Genomic DNA, 18,688 nt, shown 5'->3' with positions numbered 1-18,688 from the left:
TCTCTGAGTATAAATCATTCACAACCTACAGAAAAATTAAATGTTTATTTAAATAAAATGATATTATGCATTGTTGAGTCGCGAAAATCAGAATTGTTTGATGTTGTTAGATCAATAGAAAATCGCGTTGTTATAGCAACAGATATAGGCATCTTGTTAGAGGAGTGGATTTCCAGTATTAAAGAAGTTCAATTATCTAAAATAGTAACAGTAATCCTCGTCCATCTTTTTCTTCGTATATATTTTTAATTTTTAATATGGAAGGCTTACCTCTCATACCCGGCTATAGTTTTCGTGATCCAAGTGTAAGTTTCTCCAAATTTTCTTTTGCTAAATATGAGAAGGCGCGATCGTTATTTTCTGATACCGCAATATAATGATGTATTTAATATTCCTAAAGATTCAAGATTACAGATTCAAGCGCAAATTTGGCTTTTTAAATGGTTTCCGAACGTTAAATGACAGTAAATTCGGTATTGGGGGAAGGCCTATCGATGTTGCATCTCTTGCCTATATGGAGGAGAAAGATCCCATACAGTAAGTTATTAGAAGATCATCAAGAAATTTCAAGCTTTACCGATTCTTAGGAAAATATACAAAATCTGCCGTAAGTTTCATTAACTTCTTAACATTATTTCGATTGTAATGACTAATATATTAAACTTAGATACGATCCATCGTTAACGTATGGTCGCGTACGTGATTACGGATATCAACAGTTTGTACCGCATTACGCATTGTACGCGCAAAAATGTCTTCGTTTTAAGGCTTTTTTTCGTCAAGGAATTTTTAATTCTCCGAACGAACATTTTCGTATACGTCATGTATACATTATGTATTTCTTAGAGGACGATACATTATGCGTAACAGAGCCTTTTATAGAAAATGCTGGATTTTTGCAAGGTAAACTTGTGAGGCGTGATAAAATTGCAAAAAATATCAATGGCGATTATTTCCATTGGAAAGATCTTAATGTTGGTAAAGATATATGTAAGTCTAAGTCATTCAAATGAATTTTGCTAAATGAATGCCAATTGACAATATTATTTATCATTATCTGACTTATATTAACTCTTTACACCATTATAATTACAATTTTACATTACTTATAGGCATCTATGGAATAGTTTATCATATTATTGATTGTGATCTATTTACGAGAGAATTTTTGAGTAGTCAGGGTATTGATGTGGGAGATAAAGAAGACACGCCCATAGATCCGTACATAGGAGATCGTAAAATGAAAATTAAAGTTACGGAATGCGTTACTCGAATGCCCGATGATGCCAGGCGACGATTTTTAGAATATGATAGAATGATTTTATCATTTGACGCCAAATGGAATGACGATTATTATCAAATAATGTATTTCTTAATGGACGATACCATAGCTATACGCGAGGTTCATAAACCAAATAATGGCAAGGATCCTGTAACAATGCTTTTAAAGAGAATGAAAGTACCAAAAAATTGGAAATATTTTCCATCGTCTTATCCAGGAATATATATGGAATACGGAGATCCCGAGATAATAGAGTATTATACACCAAAGGATTTTAAGGTAAATAAATAATTTTACATTCTTTTAAAACAATGATTTACATTAAATCGTTATCCTTTTTATATATTAGATAGGTGAAACGGTATATATATTTGGAAGACAATTTCTTTTATACGATTGTGACCTTTTTACGAGAAAATATTATTCCGAAGTACTAAAGATAATTCAGCCTAGTAGTATTCCTATTGATCCTCCTATTGATCAGATAAAGCCATTGTCTGAACATAAAATACCTCCGCATATTATGTTAGGAACCCCCGAAGACACGTACGCTAGCTGTTTATCCTATAGAGTTAAACCACCTAAAAAGGATGTTATAAGACAATTATCTAATTTCCCTCGAAAATTACGTTATTCTATGAAGATGGATAATGTACATCCTGAAGATCAAGATCGTGATTTCGTCTTAGAATACAATTTAAGCGAAGGTACCGTGCTAATACAAGAGCTCGAGAAACGTAATTCTGGTCGTCGCGAAGGATGCTTCTTGAAAGCAACGCTTGTTAAGAAACCTGGCACTGATAGGGATAATCCATTATATTACACGCCGCAAGACTTTTTTATTGGAGCTCGAATTAATGTTTTTAATCATTACTTTACTATAAATGGCGCTGATCTATTTGTATATCGTTATATGGAGGCAAATCCCGAAAAGTTTTGTCAGCAGATACGAGACAATATGCGCAATTATTTTGCACAACAAGAACTACTTCAAAATGATATAATGATAGAAGCAAAGAAAATACAACGAAGACAACATGATGCAGACATCTTTGTTGAAAAAGAAATAGAGAATGAAGGTCCTTTAAATTCTCAAATTTGTCAGGACGTTGAAGGAAAAACAAAAGAAATTTTGTAAAACATAAAATGAGATCTTCCGTCATTGCCTTAATTTAGTCATAACAAATTCATTAAATATTTCTATTTTTTTTTTTTTATCTATCACAGAGGATACAGAGAAATTTGTATTTGCCAATGCTAAGACAGAATCAACTATTTAGAATTAAGCAACAAATGTAATTAACATCCATGCACTCTATTTAAATATTATTATCAAAATTATTTAACTTACTACAATTCCATGATCCTTAGAATATATTAATAACTTTCTCTGAAAATGTATAAAGTAGAAAAAAAAACTAAAAAGGAATATTTCTTTGACATTAACAAGTGGATCCAACTCAAGATCGTAATATTACTGATACTGTGTGTATTTATATATTGCAGAAGGTAAATAATAATTATTGATTATTGCAAATGTGTTATCACTTTTGCATAAACTATGAATTATAAAAGTCATTTTAGTCTATACAAATGTTATTGTTTGGTAAAGAGAAATAGCTTACAATGATGTAATATAAGTTGTTTAGGTGTAAATAAACTGAAGCAGAAATCTAGTGATACTATTTTAGACAACCGTCGGATATTACCGAGAATTTAATTAACCAATAACCACAAGTAAAGCTATAACGAAAGATAGGAAGAAATCTTTCCTTTTTAAATATATTTTTTTACATTGTAAATTTGTGTATGTGTGTTTGTGTGTGTATGGTGTTATATATATATATGTACATATATATATGTATGTATATATGTATATATGTGTATATATATATTTATATATATAATATATATATATTACATATATATATACATATATATATGCGCACGCACACACACACAGATATAATATATATATATATATATATATATATATATATATATATATATATATATTAGTTGCCTAAAATATTGATTTACTACTTGCATTTGCAGATTGTAAAATTCATAGATAATATAGATTACTGTTCTCTAAAATACGCAGCACTTTCATCAAAAGCATTGTTTTTAGATAGAGATGATCTAGACATAATAATCTAAGCCTAATAGAAAAATGCAAAATAAATCTGTTCCATTGTAGAAATAATTCTAATTTGCAAGATATATTTTTTTATCCATTGTAGAGATTATACTATACCACAAGAGAAATTATAGTAACATATTTAACAATAAGAATCTTGCTTCGTGAAATACATGTCACATTGTAAAATAATAATCATCAATATTATCATTTAAGTTACAACAAAGTAACTGCACAATATTGTTACCCCCTTCCTCCTCCTCTTCCACCTCTTCCTTCACCTCCTCCTTCTCCTCCACTTCTTCGTCACCCCCTTATTTTTTCTTGTATAATATCTCGAACCATTTTCGCAGTCCATGGTTAATAGAGTAATAGATGAATCAAAACAATCAGTTGATAATAACTATAGCTATCATTCAATGGTCAAGCATAATGATTATAAACAGAACATTGAATAAGCTCCTGCATCTCTTTAACAAAGAAAGGAAAGCCCTCTCAGTTGCAGGCACCAGATTATATGTCCACTGACGTTTAGAACATTGATTAATTTAAATGACACTTGATATAATATTGTTCTCGCGTAGATTTTTTACATTTTCAACAAAAGTTTAAGCATTTTACAAGAATTAGTCCATGTATTACAGTTTTTTCCTTCTGTTCCATATCCTGTGTTTTTTTCCTTTCATTTTTATTAATTTGTACGTTTAAGAAACACCTTTCGACGAATAACACGCAACACCACACTAGATATTTATTACCGTCATCAAGTTTACCCAATATCCTTTGAGACTGAATTATGTTCTTCTTCGTAATATTTATTATTACATAATATTTATTACGCTAACGCGACGCTAATTATCATATGTATCATTAATCATTTAATAAAAGAAAGTGGCCTCAAGTTGGAGTGTTCCATGATGGAAAGACAAGGCCCATTTCAAATCCTGAAAAGCGAACGTATGGAGTAAGATGATAATTAGCCGCAGCGTTCTTTCTTTCCATTGATTTATCTTGCCAATAATAATAGCTTTCAGCTGTATTCATTGCTACTGACGAGAACCTCCTCTGCCTCTACCACGGCCACCATCTCGATCCTGAAAATAACGGGAAGGAAAAGATAATAGTATGTCATCTATCTTCTATGAATAACTATACATTATTTAAGATCAATGCTTACCTTACGTTGATGTTGATGAAGATGATGTTGAGAGTGTTGATGATGATCTCGCGACAAATCTCCTGGATGTCCTCTATTTCTGTGGTTGGAAGAAGGGTGATGATGTTGCATAGAATTCAAAGGTGCCTTGCGTTGATCTTCTTCTGCTTGTCTTCTTTCGTAATGTCCAAAATCGTCAAAAATACTAGTAGAATGACGATAAGTATGCAGTATACGCAGAACTGTTACACCTTTCGCATGAGGAACTTCTTGAGCATCCCTCGAATTGGTTACTGGTTTATACTCATTATTCTCTAATTTAATATGTCGTAATTCCCCATTTGGGACATCTTTGACATAAATCCAACGAACTCTAAATTGTCCCTTCCATTTGTCTTGAGACCAAACAGAGCTGTTACTTTGATAATCAACAGGAGAAACCATTTGAGCCATTCCACAGAAGTGGCCAGATCCATTAACAGAAAAGAAAAGATACAAAGGTGCACCTTCGCGGCTAGCTTCTCTATATGCCTGATCCAGTCTTTTGTTTCCATGCTCCGTACTACACCAAATTTCATATTTAATGGATCTATGAATATCATCTTCTGAATAAGATTTAATTACAAAAAACCTAGCTCCAGGTGCAGTCTGATCAAATTCTACCGGATTATAATCATTTTTCACTTTGAGTTCGTCCAAAACAGGATGAGATTGTGTTTGCACAAGCTGTTGTTGCTGCGACTGTTGTGGTTGCTGCGACTGCTGTTGCTGCTGCTGCTGCTGCTGCTGCTGTTGCTGCTGCTGCTGCTGCTGTTGTTGTTGCTGCTGCTGCTGCTGTTGTTGTTGGGTTTGATGCTGCTGATGTTGATGCTGCTGGTGCTGCTGGTGTTGCTGATGTTGTTGATGTTGATGCTGCGAATGTTGCGGGTGTTGTGATTGGGTTGGCATATGGATCTGTGATTGGGGAAGTGGCGGAGGAGTTGTTGGTTGCCTGTTCCAGCATGGTGGAGGAGGTGGTCTCTGTCTTTGAACGGGTGGTGGAGGTGGCGGAACTGGTGGTTGCACTTGCGGCGGCGGCGGTGCGGTTGGAGGAGGAGGAGCAGATGATTTTCCTTCGCCCCATGTTCCTATATCCATATTGTGTTTTCCTGGTACAATAGGCGGTGGTGGCATTCCAGCTTTCTTTTTCATTCCTTGCGACGATGAAAGTGGAGGAACTGGTTTAGCAGGTTGACTTGCAACACTTGCCCAAGTAACTTTTCTTGGCTCCTTTGCTTCTGATTTTATCTGCTGATTAGATGTTGTTTGTTGATCTTGTCTCGGGACCTCCCCACTTCCAATTGATAAGCTTTGTACACTTTGTTCAATAGTCTTAATAGCAGCGCTACTTGGTGTTGGATAACTCTCATTTCCCCTTGGTGCTTGATAATAATCTTCATAGCGAGTTTTTCTAGGTGTGCTCCAAGCACTAAAATCACCATTTCCATGGAAATAATTGAAGGCAGGTTGACCAAATGTACTAAAACCACCACCAGCACTCGCGGAGAACATTCCATCCATACCATATGCATCATGACTTATTTGGCCTCCATATCCGGAAAGAAATGCAACTGGATCTGTTCCATTTGACCAGGTACCATCCCCAGCACCAAACGCTTGGTAAGGAAATGACGTGCCCGCATAGTATTGATTGTAAGGATCACCAGTACTAATTGGATAACTCGAATGATGTTGCGTATTGTTACTTCCTCTCCACGAATCAAATCCAGTATCTTCTCCAGCAGCATGTTCTGATTGTTGTTGCTGTTGTTGATGTTCTTTGGGACCATTGCTTACTAGAGAACATAATGTTATATTTAATTAACTTGATAACAAGGTCTCCAAAATATTAATATTGAATCGCATAATTTTTAATAATTTAAATACTCCAATATAGGTTATGATATTTGTACTGACAGTTATTATATTAAGAACATATGTGTTAAAAATAACATCAATATAGTATAAAAAGTATCAATTTACTTATCAAAACAAGTATATTATCTCTCAAGTGCAGATGAGTGCATAGATATAAGATATTGTTTGTTTCTGAATGAAAGATAACAAAATTATTTGCAATAAAAATGATCTTGTGAGTGAATAAATCTACAATGATCTTAAATTACATTGAAAAATAGACACTGTATTTGTAAACAATTTGAAATGCCATACTGTATAATATTTCTTATATTTTATTAACTAATATTATATTGGATAAATATAAATAATAATAAAGCAAAAGAAAGCATTTATTTTCACTCTCTTCAATGAATACAGTTTAAAATATATAAACATACAGAGATATTAAATAATTACAAATACAAATCATAACATCTATTACTAACTTATAACACAGGATTAAAACTTGAAAGATAGCTGTATAAATAATTTACTTTTTCAAAGATATATCCGTATTTTTTGTGCGATTTATTAGTTATTAGTTTTCTCTCGCGCATTATTTATTGTGCTATTAACATTGAAGGGAGCAGAACATGCAGATTACATGAAATTCTAGAACTATTCTATTTCTTTCTTATTTTTGTATATTTTTTTCTCAATATATGCATATTTTAGATAATTTAATATCCTGTGTAATGCGAAAATAAACAGTACAGATAGGCAAATTTGTAAAATTGTAATATATACATAATACGTTGCATATATAGCACAAATATTATGTATATATACATAGATACGGTATACGTCCCCATACGTGTACACGACAGTGTCGCGTTCGCGTGCGCGCGCACACACACACATGCGTTAAAGGTACATATAGTACAACGCGACATACACGCGCAAAAGTCAAAAGAGCGACGTAAAAAATGTAATAACAATAAAAAGGTCTTACCTTGATTGTTGGTTTGCCCTTTCATCCGCTGCATTCCGTTGCATGAAAAAATATAGAAAATTTAGAATGGCTGCTTCAGTGAAAGGAATGTGCAGAGTAGCAGTGTGGTAGCAAGTCAACACACTGACCTGATTTGAGACAGCACCTGCCAATCCAGCTGACATAACCTGTCGTACGGTCCGTCTGCTCTTTACAGACGTCGAAACGACGGCAATGCTTTAAAAAAAGAATAGTTTTCAAATGCAACACCAGAATATTACATAGGACACCGCGAATACTTTCCTAGTATACGCGATCACTTCTTCAACTGTTCACGTAAAGTTTCACGTAGATTACGAATTTTCACTAAACCTGAGACCTCCGCGCACTGCCCCCCAATGTTCTGCCGCGAGAGAGTCTCAGGAAAGACCTCTTTTTTATGCACAAAATCAGATAAATTTTCACCAAATTTTTAACTCCGAATGCTAACTACGTGACGTGCACTGACCTCTCGTATGTACTGACCGAATGAGTAACTGTCTAAAAATAAATGTCACTGACGCTTATCCTTTTTGACGATTTTCTCTTTAGGGAATTTTTAAAGATGAAATTTAACTGATTGTTATTTATCGTCTATCTATATGAAATATATACGCATACATACACACACATATATATACATTTTATACACAGACTATATATGTATATACATATGATCCGTTTTTTCATTTTTATCAATTAAATATATTTTGGACTTTTTAATGTCGTATAAGTAGACAAGATGGTAGCCTTGAAATATAAGTTACAGAAAGGGACTGATTAATCAATTGTCGTTATAGTCTTGTTTATGTGATTGGTCGTTTCTTACCTGTTCAATAAATGTCAATAATTCCCCGATCACGAGACCGTCGTTGTTCTTTCGTTAATTCTTTGTTTCGTTCATCTTGTCTATTGTGATGTGAATGTTGAGCTTAATAAAATCTACAATCGTATTAAATTGTATGCATGTAACATACATACATATATAGATTGTAACAAGGTAGCGCCATATTAGCTACCTTATATTAGTAGAATTATTTTTACGAGTGCAAGTGGTAGCACTGAGTACGGGTCTTGCTAGTCATGTCGCTGGTAGATGGCGAGCATCAGTATGGCCGTTCAATCGGAAGGAATTAATCGGTTAAAAATTCGTACTTAACTTGGCTTCTACGTTTGAATAAGAAAAAAAGGACTGTGATTTATAGTGGCTATAGTATTTGGGAAATAGTATCTCTTTTTCTTTTTGAAACTCTAGACATCACATTATTTATTATGAAATCTTTATAAACTCTCGATACTTAGTAACAATGTCATCTATCATTTAAAGTTGTTCGATGACAACTTATTTGCATTGACCGTGACAGCTTGCTTGCTTTGAAATATGTCTATTTTTACGGTGGCAGGTGATTCTTTCCTAAATGTCGAATAATTATTTTGTTTTTTAAATAAATATATGTTATATTTTCTTTTTTGTAATCATTTCTATTGTACTTTAACACGAACGCTTTGTTTTGTGTAATTAATTTGCAATATTCTGGAGTTTCAATGGGTGGCATATTCTACAACTGAATTATTCGACAATGCTATTGTGTACATATTAAGCACTATAAAGTGGAATTGATACAAAAATATCCTGTATCAAGCATGTATGTATTCTCATGTGCAAGTTTTCTCAATGCATTATACTAACTCCATTTAATATGAGTTCTTTTTTGCCGTGTCTCATTCTTAGCCATATTACTGACAACGCAAATGATTCTATTTCTTTTAGAGATAAAGTTTGACTTTAAAACTGTTTTTTATAGGAATAAATCAGTTGAAAATCTGTTAATGTCTAGTCATGATGTAATCAATAGTATAAATTCATCAAATTTGGGACATCAGAGTTGTGCAACAAATGTAGGGAATGGAATATCAACGGAGATACCTCAAGAAACAATAAATAGCGGAGGTGGTAGCCCTATATCTAGTCCTAATTTATCTCCTCGTCCCAGTCCTAAAGCTCACTGCAGACGGGAATATATTAGATTAAATTCCGACTCAAGTAAAGAATCAATTCGTGCGAATAAATCGGACGATCAGTCACAGGTGATATTATGTTTTATCATGATATTAGCTGCTTTTTTGTAATGTTAGAAATATCATTTAATTATTATTTGTTATTTAGGAAGCGATAAACAAGTCGTCTGATTCAGTTGATTATAGTAAGAGTTCTACGCATGAAAGTAAGAAAGAATCCAGAAATGGAGATCGAAATAAAAAGAAATCATGGTACCACGTGTTATACCCAACGTACAAATCTCGGTCCGAAGATTTTAAACGAATATTTAAAGATGTTCCAGATGATGAAAGATTAGTTGTAGGTAAGCAATTCAATTTTCCGAAAGAACATATATTTATATAAAAAAGGGATACAATAAAAGCAGGTCAATAGGGTTAGCAAAGTTCTAAAATATTTCTTACACTTTTTATAGCTTTAAGTGTTATTCATGCGAGATTATATCAATTGTAGAACCTTTATAGAAGAATCCTGAATCCACAAATCAGATTGTGATACATCTCTATCTATCATCTTTCTCCTTAGTAAGTTATCCCCTGCCACCTCATCTGACATTGCTTTTGTTGTTCAGATATGGCATTATTTAGTTACGTTTTAAGAGAAATAGATGTGATTAAAAGTTTTCTCTTTTTTTTATTTCTTTTCATTTAAAATTATACATTACATAAACGTGCATCTGATTAATATTTTGAAGTATGAAATTTTGTAAGTTCTCAATCCTAAAAATTTATAAGAGAAGTTAATAGCTTATACCCATAACATGGCTCGGGGATTCATGTTGCAATACTATATTTGTTAGATCGGACAAATGTCGATATTTACGACACACGTATATATACATTGTCTATCGACATAATTTTATAAAAAAAAATTTTTCAAATATGATACAAAGTTCCAAAAAAAGAAGACAAATTGTCTTTATTGACATTGTTACATGAAGCCCCAATATTCGATCAATTAATTAATACAACACTTTTAGTTTTTTTAACTGTCCAGTTAAATATCTTGATTTCTCTTAAATTAAAATAATTAATAATTGTTAATACAAAAGTTTATAGTAAATGGATGCACATTAAACTATGCTATAAATTAGTTCTATTCCTTTGACATGTATTTCTTTTTTTTTTTCTTTCTTATGAATTCTATACTTAATTTTACATACACAAATGGAATTTTTAGATTATTCCTGCGCCCTACAACGCGAGATATTAGTGCATGGAAGGCTTTATGTCTCTCAAAACTACGTGTGCTTTTATGCCAATATTTTCATGTGGGAGACATTGGTGTCTTTACGTTGGAAAGACGTTACATCTATTACCAAAGAAAAAACTGCACTTGTGATTCCCAATGCCATCTTAATATGCACTGTTAGTGATAAATTTTTCTTGACTTCGTTTGGTGCAAGGGATAAGACATATTTGATGTTATTCCGTGTTTGGCAAAATGCTCTGATTGGTCAGGTAGGACGAATTTAATATTACAGAAGAAATCTTATAAAAAGTCTTAGTTACATGCATTTACTCATAAAGTAGATTCTACAATAATATTTATGTATTTATGCAAATAACATCAATATCTTACTGTATTATATTATCTTGATGGTAGAAGCTGAGAAGATTAGTAGGAAAAATTGACATATGAGTTTTACCTTGATCTTATTGAAGTTAATTTTTAAATACTATCTAACATTGAATCAAATGTAACATTGAATCAATCAAATGTAATAGTCCTTCTAACAGTAAATATCAAATAACTATATTTATATTAAAATTAATAATAATCAAATATAATACATGAAAGAATTTATATGTGAACAGAAGCAAAACAAATAAATTAGTACCATTACTCATTGTTATGTTCTCTTTTAGCCAATGAGTATGGCTGAAATGTGGCAACTTGTTCACACCAGTTATGGGGATGAATTAGGATTAACGTCCGACGATGAAGATTATGTACCTCCATTAGCAGCTACAGACGAAGAGAAATTTTCAACGCGATTATCCGTGGAATCATTTTCTGAAGTAATATATTGCATATTAATTTTTTTATAACTCAATGAGTTATTATATTTATATCTCGTTTTTTAAAAATGTAGGCGGAAGGTGCAAGCATGGAAAATTCAACTTCCCCTATTGTAGAACCAATTAATGAAATAGAAGAACAAATTGTATCTTTACCTCCACCTCCACCTCAACCTAGAACAGATTCAGTTCTTGATCCGACTGATCTAAGCGATACGACGGAAAGTGAAGCTGAAAAGCATACTGGTAACGGCTATATCTATATTTATATTGTCTGTATGTTTAATTATATTTTCTTTATTTTTTGGCTATAACAAAAAAAAATGTTTTAGCAAAACTGAGCATTCGTGGAGGTATGAAATGTACTTCTCCGCACGAAGGTCGTGAACTCTATAAAACTATTTTCCCTATACACATAGACCAGTTGTTCACTTTATTATTTACAAATTCAAAATTCTTTTTGGATTTTCACACTGCTCGCAAGACCACTGGTAATACATAATAAATTATGTTGCACGATTAAAAAAATCAAAGTATTATTATGTATTTTGTAATATATCCGTAATATTAGGTTGATCGGACGAAAATTTTCCGATTAATCTAATATATATTGCCTATATACTAAATTAAAGTCCAGATATGCTGATTTCATTGCTTTAGATTTGGTACAATCTGCGTGGACGCAAAATGATCAAACTGGTCAAAAAATGAGGACAATATCTATGACAGTATCATTAACTCAAACAATTGGTCCAAGGAGTTCTCAAGTTATGGAAACCCAGGTATAAAGAAAAACAAAATACTTTACATAATGTCAACTTTTCAATCGAAAAACTTTAATTATGTAAATTCGATCTTGAACTTCAAATAATATCAAATCTATCATATTTCATATTTCATTTAGATCATGTTGCCATGCAGCAGACCAGGTCATCTTTACTGCATCGATGTAGAATGCACAAACGCAGGTATTCCATATGCAGATTCCTTTAGTGTGTTAACTCATTATTGTATGAACAGCGTATCGGACAATGAAACGAGCCTGACAATATTTTCACAAATCAAATATAAGAAGAATGTTTGGTCTTTCGTGAAAAGTAAGTTTTTTTTTAAGAATCCTTATTTATAACATTACATATATTTTTGTTTAATTTTTAAATCCGCTTGTAATAGGTATGATAGAAAAAAGTTGTTGGACTGGACTTGATGATTATTTTAGTAGTATAATAAAAGCTTTGAATCTAGAATGTGAAGAAGGTATCGGGAGTGCAGGATTAAAAAGAAAAACACGGAGAAGAAGGCGAGCAACATGCGCAGGAAGTGCATTACAAAATCACTCGCCGGATAATATGTCTCCCAATCATCAATCTTTACCTACAGATCTGCCGCATATACACAATAATAATGGTATTATAAAAATACACAAGTATATCTCTAGTGTTTTGTATTAGTAATTTAAATAATGTAATGTAATGCAAAGAAAATCTATTTGTTTATATCGATAAAATGTATAGGTGCCAGTACTAGGAGTGATGCAGGCATGATAGTTAGTTCAATGCTTCTGGTAGCTGTATTATGTCTGATGATAATCAATGGGTTATTGTATTACAAATTATGGGGCCTGGAAGAAGCTGCAGCTTACACAATAATGGATTTACATGTTCTTAAGTATGTAAAAATTGAGGTACTTTGTGAATCCTTAAATATGTATTTAAGCTTGTATTGTATTAACTGATAGTAAGTTTAATACACAGTATATACTATATTAATATAATATTCATATAAGTTATTGTTATTTTGATAAATTTTGAATATATGCTTCGTCAGTTTATAACTTCCTTTTAAAATTCAAGATCAATGTCGACAGTGTTGTGAAGAATATCTTTTATTTTAAATATATTTTTTATCTATAGGAACACTCCAAAGACTGAAGAAGATTGGATAAATTTGTTACAGCAACAAGAAAGTTTGCATAATGTAGAGGTACGGAAATGGCAACGAGTATTACACACCGCTGCACAATTACTTAGACAAGTAAGCCATACACTTTAATTGGATATTATGGTTTTTTTTTTTTTTTTTTAATAATGTTCCTAAGATTATTGATTTATTGATAAAAATAATATCGTTATTTTGTGCAGACTGAAGAATCTTTAACAGAATTGCAAATGAGCATTCATCCTACTGCAACAGAAAAGATGTTTTCAGTGCTAAAACCGACTCTAAAAAATATCAATACTCGCACAGAACAACAAAGTAAATCCGAGTTATAAATCCAATTCATTGGAACAATGTTACACTCCTCTGTTAGTTCAAGGTATGAAACTTTATATGCATGAATATATGATTTTACAAATGTGACATGTACATATCTACACGTATTTACGATATGTTTTTCAATTAAAGGTTCGTTTCTCGTTGATTCCATCAGTGATCTTGTGTATAGTTGAAGAAAGGGGAAAGAACTTACCGATACACTGTGATTATATTTAAAAATTCTACAAAATATATGGAATAATTTAGTGATAAATATTTAAACATTTACCATTTATATTTGGAATTAATGTTTTTCTTAGTGTTATTATATGTATGTATAATACATATAGTGTTAATATGTATGTATGATACTTTACACAAATTTGCTTTACACAAAAAAAAAAACATAATCAATTCTGTTATAAATGTGATAAAATAGATATATCTAGCTAATACATAACAAATGGATTATTATTTCAATATGACTTTGATTTACTGGGAGGGCAGTATAGTAGATTAATTAAAAATAATTCACCAAGTCATTCTTTGATTATGTTATTTTGTAAAATTCTATATAATAGTACCAAAGCAATATACTTTAATTTATCAATCCCTGATTTTATAACGGTTTAAACCAACAATGAGTACAGACGTAATTCAAACGTATCTACGTAATTTTTGAGAAAGCTTTTTATAACACGACTTTTTCCAAAAAAAATAAAGCTTTTTCAAAAATTAAAAAAAAGCCATTACCTCGTTTAAATCTTCATCTTTAACACGTTCACACTGGCGCGTACCACCGATGACTCGCGCTCGAATCTTATATGTACTTGAATTTTCGTCAGAGTGAGCGTATCAGCAAAACTTTAGTTCGTTTAGTAACCAAAACAAATTGCCACATAAACTTAAACTTTCAATAATGGAGATTTAATTTATATTAATCGAAAAAAAATGGGATGAAGTAGCATTAATATGAGCATCGCTCCACAGAGAGAAACGTAAAAACAAGCGCCGGTGTGAACGTGTTAAAATGAGGCCTTGTTCATTACAATTATTCATTGTTGGTGTAAGCCATTATAAAATCAATAACAAACCTTAATGCGTAAATAGCTGGAGGCGTGTAGAAGTTTTCAAAATTGTTTTTGCTTCGTTAATTCCGATTCGTTTAGTTTTTCAGTATATATAATGTTTGAACTATAATATATCACTGCTAGTCTAATGATGTGCGAAGTAGAATAAACTAATATTTAAATAATAATACATTTAATAGTCCAAACATTATATAGCACATAACACGCATTAAATATAAAATAATTTCAATTTAATATTTCAATAGAGTTAAATTTTAAACTCGGAATCATTACCTTTATCTAATATAAATAAATACGAACTCCTAACTGACTTTGACGATTACCGGATCAATTTTCTTTTGTACTTGACGAGTATACATCGAGTCTCTTTATTTCTATACCTAAAAATTTTAAAATCAATACTTTCGGAAATTTTATAATTATTTAAACAATGTATACAATACAAATAATATACACGGAATACGTTCATCTAATATTTAAACAATAGTATATTCCGTTAAGAATCAAATAGCTCTTAGAGACGCGTTAAACGTACAATAATTTTCTTTTAGGCTTCGTCGTTTGTTTAATGTCAACAAGAAGGAACATTATATTGACCGTGCGAGTTACACGTCAGTTTCCTTTCGTACACCGAAGAGTAAAGATCGAAATACTTTTTCTCCGTACGGTTACATTTAAATTATCTTATACATCCGATTTTTTTATAATTATTTAGACAATCTACAATGTATTCGAAGTACAATAACGTAATATATAACACTAATATATTTCGTTAGACATAATATAAGTCGCAAAATATGAATAATGAAACAGTTTCAACCCGTAGATTACTTTCAATATATCGAAATCTAAACCTAGATCATATGCTTGTTATAACAGAAGTCTATTGAGCGAACGGCTGCATATATTCATGCGTTTTGGAAATGTTTTCTTTTCATATCTAGACATCATCAAAGTACTCTCATTTTACATTGCTAATCATACTTCAATAGATAAAGATAAGATTAGACATAAAAAAATTTAAAAATAATTTCTTAGCAAAAATGCACTGGGAACATTAAAATAAGGTTATTACGTCTACTTACAAAGTTACGAATACGTTTGTTGAATTAAAACTTAGTATTTGTCAAGTATTTAAGAAGATTCTTTAATCAAATAAACTGCGTACATATTTCTCATTTATTTATCTTCTGGTTTATTAAATACAAGCGTGTACCCACATTTACCACAATAATGACGGTCTTCCATGGCCGCCATGAAAACACCAGCGCCACATTGTTCCATAGGACATTCTCGTCTTAGTCGATGGATTTTTCCATTTTCATCGACCTAAGAAATATTTTGATATATATGATAAACGTGCTGTAATACAGATTAATAAAAAAATATAAACTTCGATAGATACCTTGTAAAATTTTAACACAGCAAGTTTGACCTTCTTCTTCTTGTGCTTGATTTTTTTCGGCGTTGAGTAATTCTTCTTCTTACGTTTTTTCGCTCCACCTCGTAAACGCAAAACCAAATGCAAAGTAGATTCTTTCTGAATATTGTAATCTGACAAAGTTCTGCCATCTTCTAATTGTTTGCCAGCAAAAATCAATCGTTGTTGGTCAGGTGGAATTCCTAATAAAAATAAAAAATGTATTTTTACATATAATCTTATACCTTTCAAAAGATATATATTTTCTATAAAAAATTTAATGAATGTAAAAAAGACGATGAAAATATTTACCCTCTTTATCTTGAATCTTAGCCTTGACATTTTCAATAGTATCAGATCCTTCTACCTCAAGGGTGATGGTCTTCCCTGTAAGTGTCTTTACAAAAATCTGCATATCTTCTTATAGCTGCAACAATACGAATTGAAATCAATTTCTCATTATTTACCATATAAGAGAAAAAAAAGGAAATCAGCAAAATAAGAGAACAAATGCAAAAGTTATTGTTGGAATTTATTTCACAAAATATTTCCTAAAGTAAGTTTAAATCTTATGTATGTTAGTGAAAGAAAGATCGTAAAAAACAATACATTTATATTTTATAAAATATCTTTATTGCAATCATTTTTTTATATAAGGAAAAATACAAAGTAAGAAGATAAATTAACAAGCAACAACAGCAAATTACACAAATTATTAAATTGGATTAAACAAGTAATATGGCATTGATACAACCATCATTTTCTGGATTATTCGTGACTTGTGCGTATTTACCCCATACAACTTTACCAGATTGGGTTACAAGACCCAATTCAGAGATATTCACTTCAATAATAGTACCTTTAGTTATTACACCTAAATTTGTATACATTGGAGAGCTTGGGTTTTTTTTAACATCTATGATCGGTAGATAGAAAGTTGCTTTTAATTCTGGATGCGTAACGTGTGCTTTTTTAAAACGTAATGCCATCGGTCTAATAAATCTTTCAAATTTAGGTGGCTTCCTTGTAAAATTTTCACCAACAAATGTAACTTTAGTAACCATTCTTTTCCAAGATTTTCTTTTAGACTTCCCACTTCTCATTACTTTGAAAACTTCTGATTCTGATTGAGCTTTAACTTTAGGTATCGGTACATCCCATTTTCCAACCTTTTCCTTTCGCTTTTGTTTAATCATATTAGACAATACTTTTGCTCTTTTAGTAACATCTCTGTCAAGAAGATATACCGGTACAGCTCCGTCTGACGGATTCTCTGATGTTTGCTTTACTCTTTTTTCTTCATGAGCCTTGATCTTTTTCTTCATTTGAATTTTTTCATTGCGACGTTCTTTATTAAAGATTTTAGCCTTAATACCGCGCAATGTACGTGCACGCTCTGCACGTTTATGAGGCTCCCGTGCTTCCCGTTTTCTTTTTCTCTCTTCATAATCCAAACGTCGTCCATATAACTTTCGATGTTTATCGATATATTCGTTCTGTGGCATCTTGATCGCACAGTAACTTCTTTGATTGCTTTAAATTTCTAAAAAAAAAAAAAAAATAAATAAATAAATAAAATGAGAAATAAAAATAACAATAATAATTCTAAGTTACGAAACTGTTGTCAATATCGAATTTATAGATAGTTTATGTATCGTAAACAATATATTGTAAAAACAAATGTATTATCGACTTACCTTACAAGCTAATTTACACTTGATAAACAACCTCACTGTGAATTATAAGAATATTTTATAATTAACTATCATTCAAATTTAGCATACAAATAAATTAAGAATCGATAGAGTACACTTGGACAAGATGTTTATTTATTGTTGAATTAATACTGTTATAACTTTCTTGATACGAAAACATGCAACGCGGCTTAATTAATGCATTGAACGTACGCATCGCTATTGCAATTTGACGGAAAATTAAATTTTCTATCGTGCCAGCATCACATACGCTCGCGCGCGCGCGCGCGCGCCATGTGCCAATACAGGTTATAAGTAAAACGGTATTTTAACATTAATCGAAATACCTTTGTTTAAAATAATTGTTTACAGTGACGAGTGAACAAACGATCGAGATACCAACCTATCGAATATATTAATTTTAACCGTTAAACAATATAAATAAAAGGAAAATGAATTAGAACATACCTTCGGCTATGCCATCCAACTTGGAAAGGAAGCACGAATGTAGATTAAAGAAATATAGCAATTATATAAGATGGTGAAACGAGTGTGAAAATATTGCCTGTGTATTAATTGCACCATCTATCAGTGCCATCTGTAATAATTTCTTCCCTTAGTTCTTCCTTTTCCCGCTAGGTGTATTATGTATCCAAAGGTG

General features: G+C 31.5%; 5 protein-coding genes across 9 annotated transcripts; 2 read left to right on the top strand and 3 right to left on the bottom strand.

Annotated features, from left to right (window-relative positions):
* The first annotated feature begins 152 nt into the window (after window positions 1-152).
* Window positions 153-3,122, top strand: LOC127063533 (EF-hand domain-containing protein 1-like). Its single transcript, XM_050993470.1, is given in 5 exon segments — window positions 153-372; window positions 375-537; window positions 668-990; window positions 1,113-1,561; window positions 1,632-3,122. Coding segments are annotated over 5 exon segments (1,839 nt in total). The 5' UTR covers window positions 153-257; the 3' UTR covers window positions 2,421-3,122.
* Window positions 3,123-3,485: 363 nt separating this feature from the next.
* On the bottom strand, window positions 3,486-8,493 carry LOC127063532 (YTH domain-containing family protein 3-like). 2 transcript variants are annotated; one of them, XM_050993469.1, is made up of 5 exons: window positions 8,316-8,493; window positions 7,597-7,684; window positions 7,469-7,496; window positions 4,600-6,413; window positions 3,486-4,516 (listed from the first exon to the last, which is right to left on the bottom strand). In XM_050993469.1, exons 2-5 carry the CDS (start codon window positions 7,630-7,632, stop codon window positions 4,469-4,471), a joined length of 1,926 nt encoding a protein of 641 aa, XP_050849426.1. In that variant the 5' UTR covers window positions 7,633-7,684; window positions 8,316-8,493; the 3' UTR covers window positions 3,486-4,468. The 2 variants fall into 2 exon arrangements, with proteins under 2 accessions (XP_050849426.1, XP_050849425.1); XM_050993468.1 differs by lacking the exon at window positions 8,316-8,493 and having other exon boundaries at window positions 7,597-8,115.
* A 61-nt stretch (window positions 8,494-8,554) lies between these two features.
* LOC127063526 (protein Aster-B-like) lies at window positions 8,555-14,302 on the top strand. 4 transcript variants are annotated; one of them, XM_050993456.1, is made up of 14 exons: window positions 8,555-8,713; window positions 9,292-9,574; window positions 9,654-9,849; window positions 10,725-11,005; window positions 11,414-11,566; window positions 11,641-11,812; window positions 11,899-12,057; window positions 12,227-12,348; window positions 12,471-12,663; window positions 12,740-12,973; window positions 13,081-13,234; window positions 13,480-13,600; window positions 13,708-13,883; window positions 13,973-14,302. In XM_050993456.1, exons 2-13 carry the CDS (start codon window positions 9,317-9,319, stop codon window positions 13,837-13,839), a joined length of 2,175 nt encoding a protein of 724 aa, XP_050849413.1. In that variant the 5' UTR covers window positions 8,555-8,713; window positions 9,292-9,316; the 3' UTR covers window positions 13,840-13,883; window positions 13,973-14,302. The 4 variants fall into 4 exon arrangements, with proteins under 4 accessions (XP_050849413.1, XP_050849411.1, XP_050849414.1 ...); XM_050993454.1 differs by having other exon boundaries at window positions 8,583-8,626; XM_050993455.1 differs by having other exon boundaries at window positions 8,602-9,132.
* Window positions 14,303-16,035: 1,733 nt separating this feature from the next.
* LOC127063558 (ubiquitin-40S ribosomal protein S27a) lies at window positions 16,036-18,609 on the bottom strand. Its single transcript, XM_050993511.1, has 4 exons — window positions 18,496-18,609; window positions 16,646-16,760; window positions 16,319-16,536; window positions 16,036-16,242 (listed from the first exon to the last, which is right to left on the bottom strand). The coding sequence occupies exons 2-4, from the start codon at window positions 16,746-16,748 to the stop codon at window positions 16,093-16,095; spliced, it is 471 nt and encodes a 156-aa protein (XP_050849468.1). The 5' UTR covers window positions 16,749-16,760; window positions 18,496-18,609; the 3' UTR covers window positions 16,036-16,092.
* On the bottom strand, window positions 16,944-18,489 carry LOC127063547 (ribosome biogenesis protein NSA2 homolog). The gene is made up of 2 exons (XM_050993495.1): window positions 18,031-18,489; window positions 16,944-17,876 (listed from the first exon to the last, which is right to left on the bottom strand). The coding sequence occupies exon 2, from the start codon at window positions 17,836-17,838 to the stop codon at window positions 17,059-17,061; it is 780 nt and encodes a 259-aa protein (XP_050849452.1). The 5' UTR covers window positions 17,839-17,876; window positions 18,031-18,489; the 3' UTR covers window positions 16,944-17,058.
* Window positions 18,610-18,688: the final 79 nt, after the last annotated feature.

Source organism: Vespula vulgaris, chromosome 4 (genome assembly GCF_905475345.1).
Source record: "Vespula vulgaris chromosome 4, iyVesVulg1.1, whole genome shotgun sequence".
Classification (NCBI taxonomy): domain Eukaryota; kingdom Metazoa; phylum Arthropoda; class Insecta; order Hymenoptera; family Vespidae; genus Vespula; species Vespula vulgaris.
This window is presented reverse-complemented; position numbering and strand designations above follow the sequence as displayed.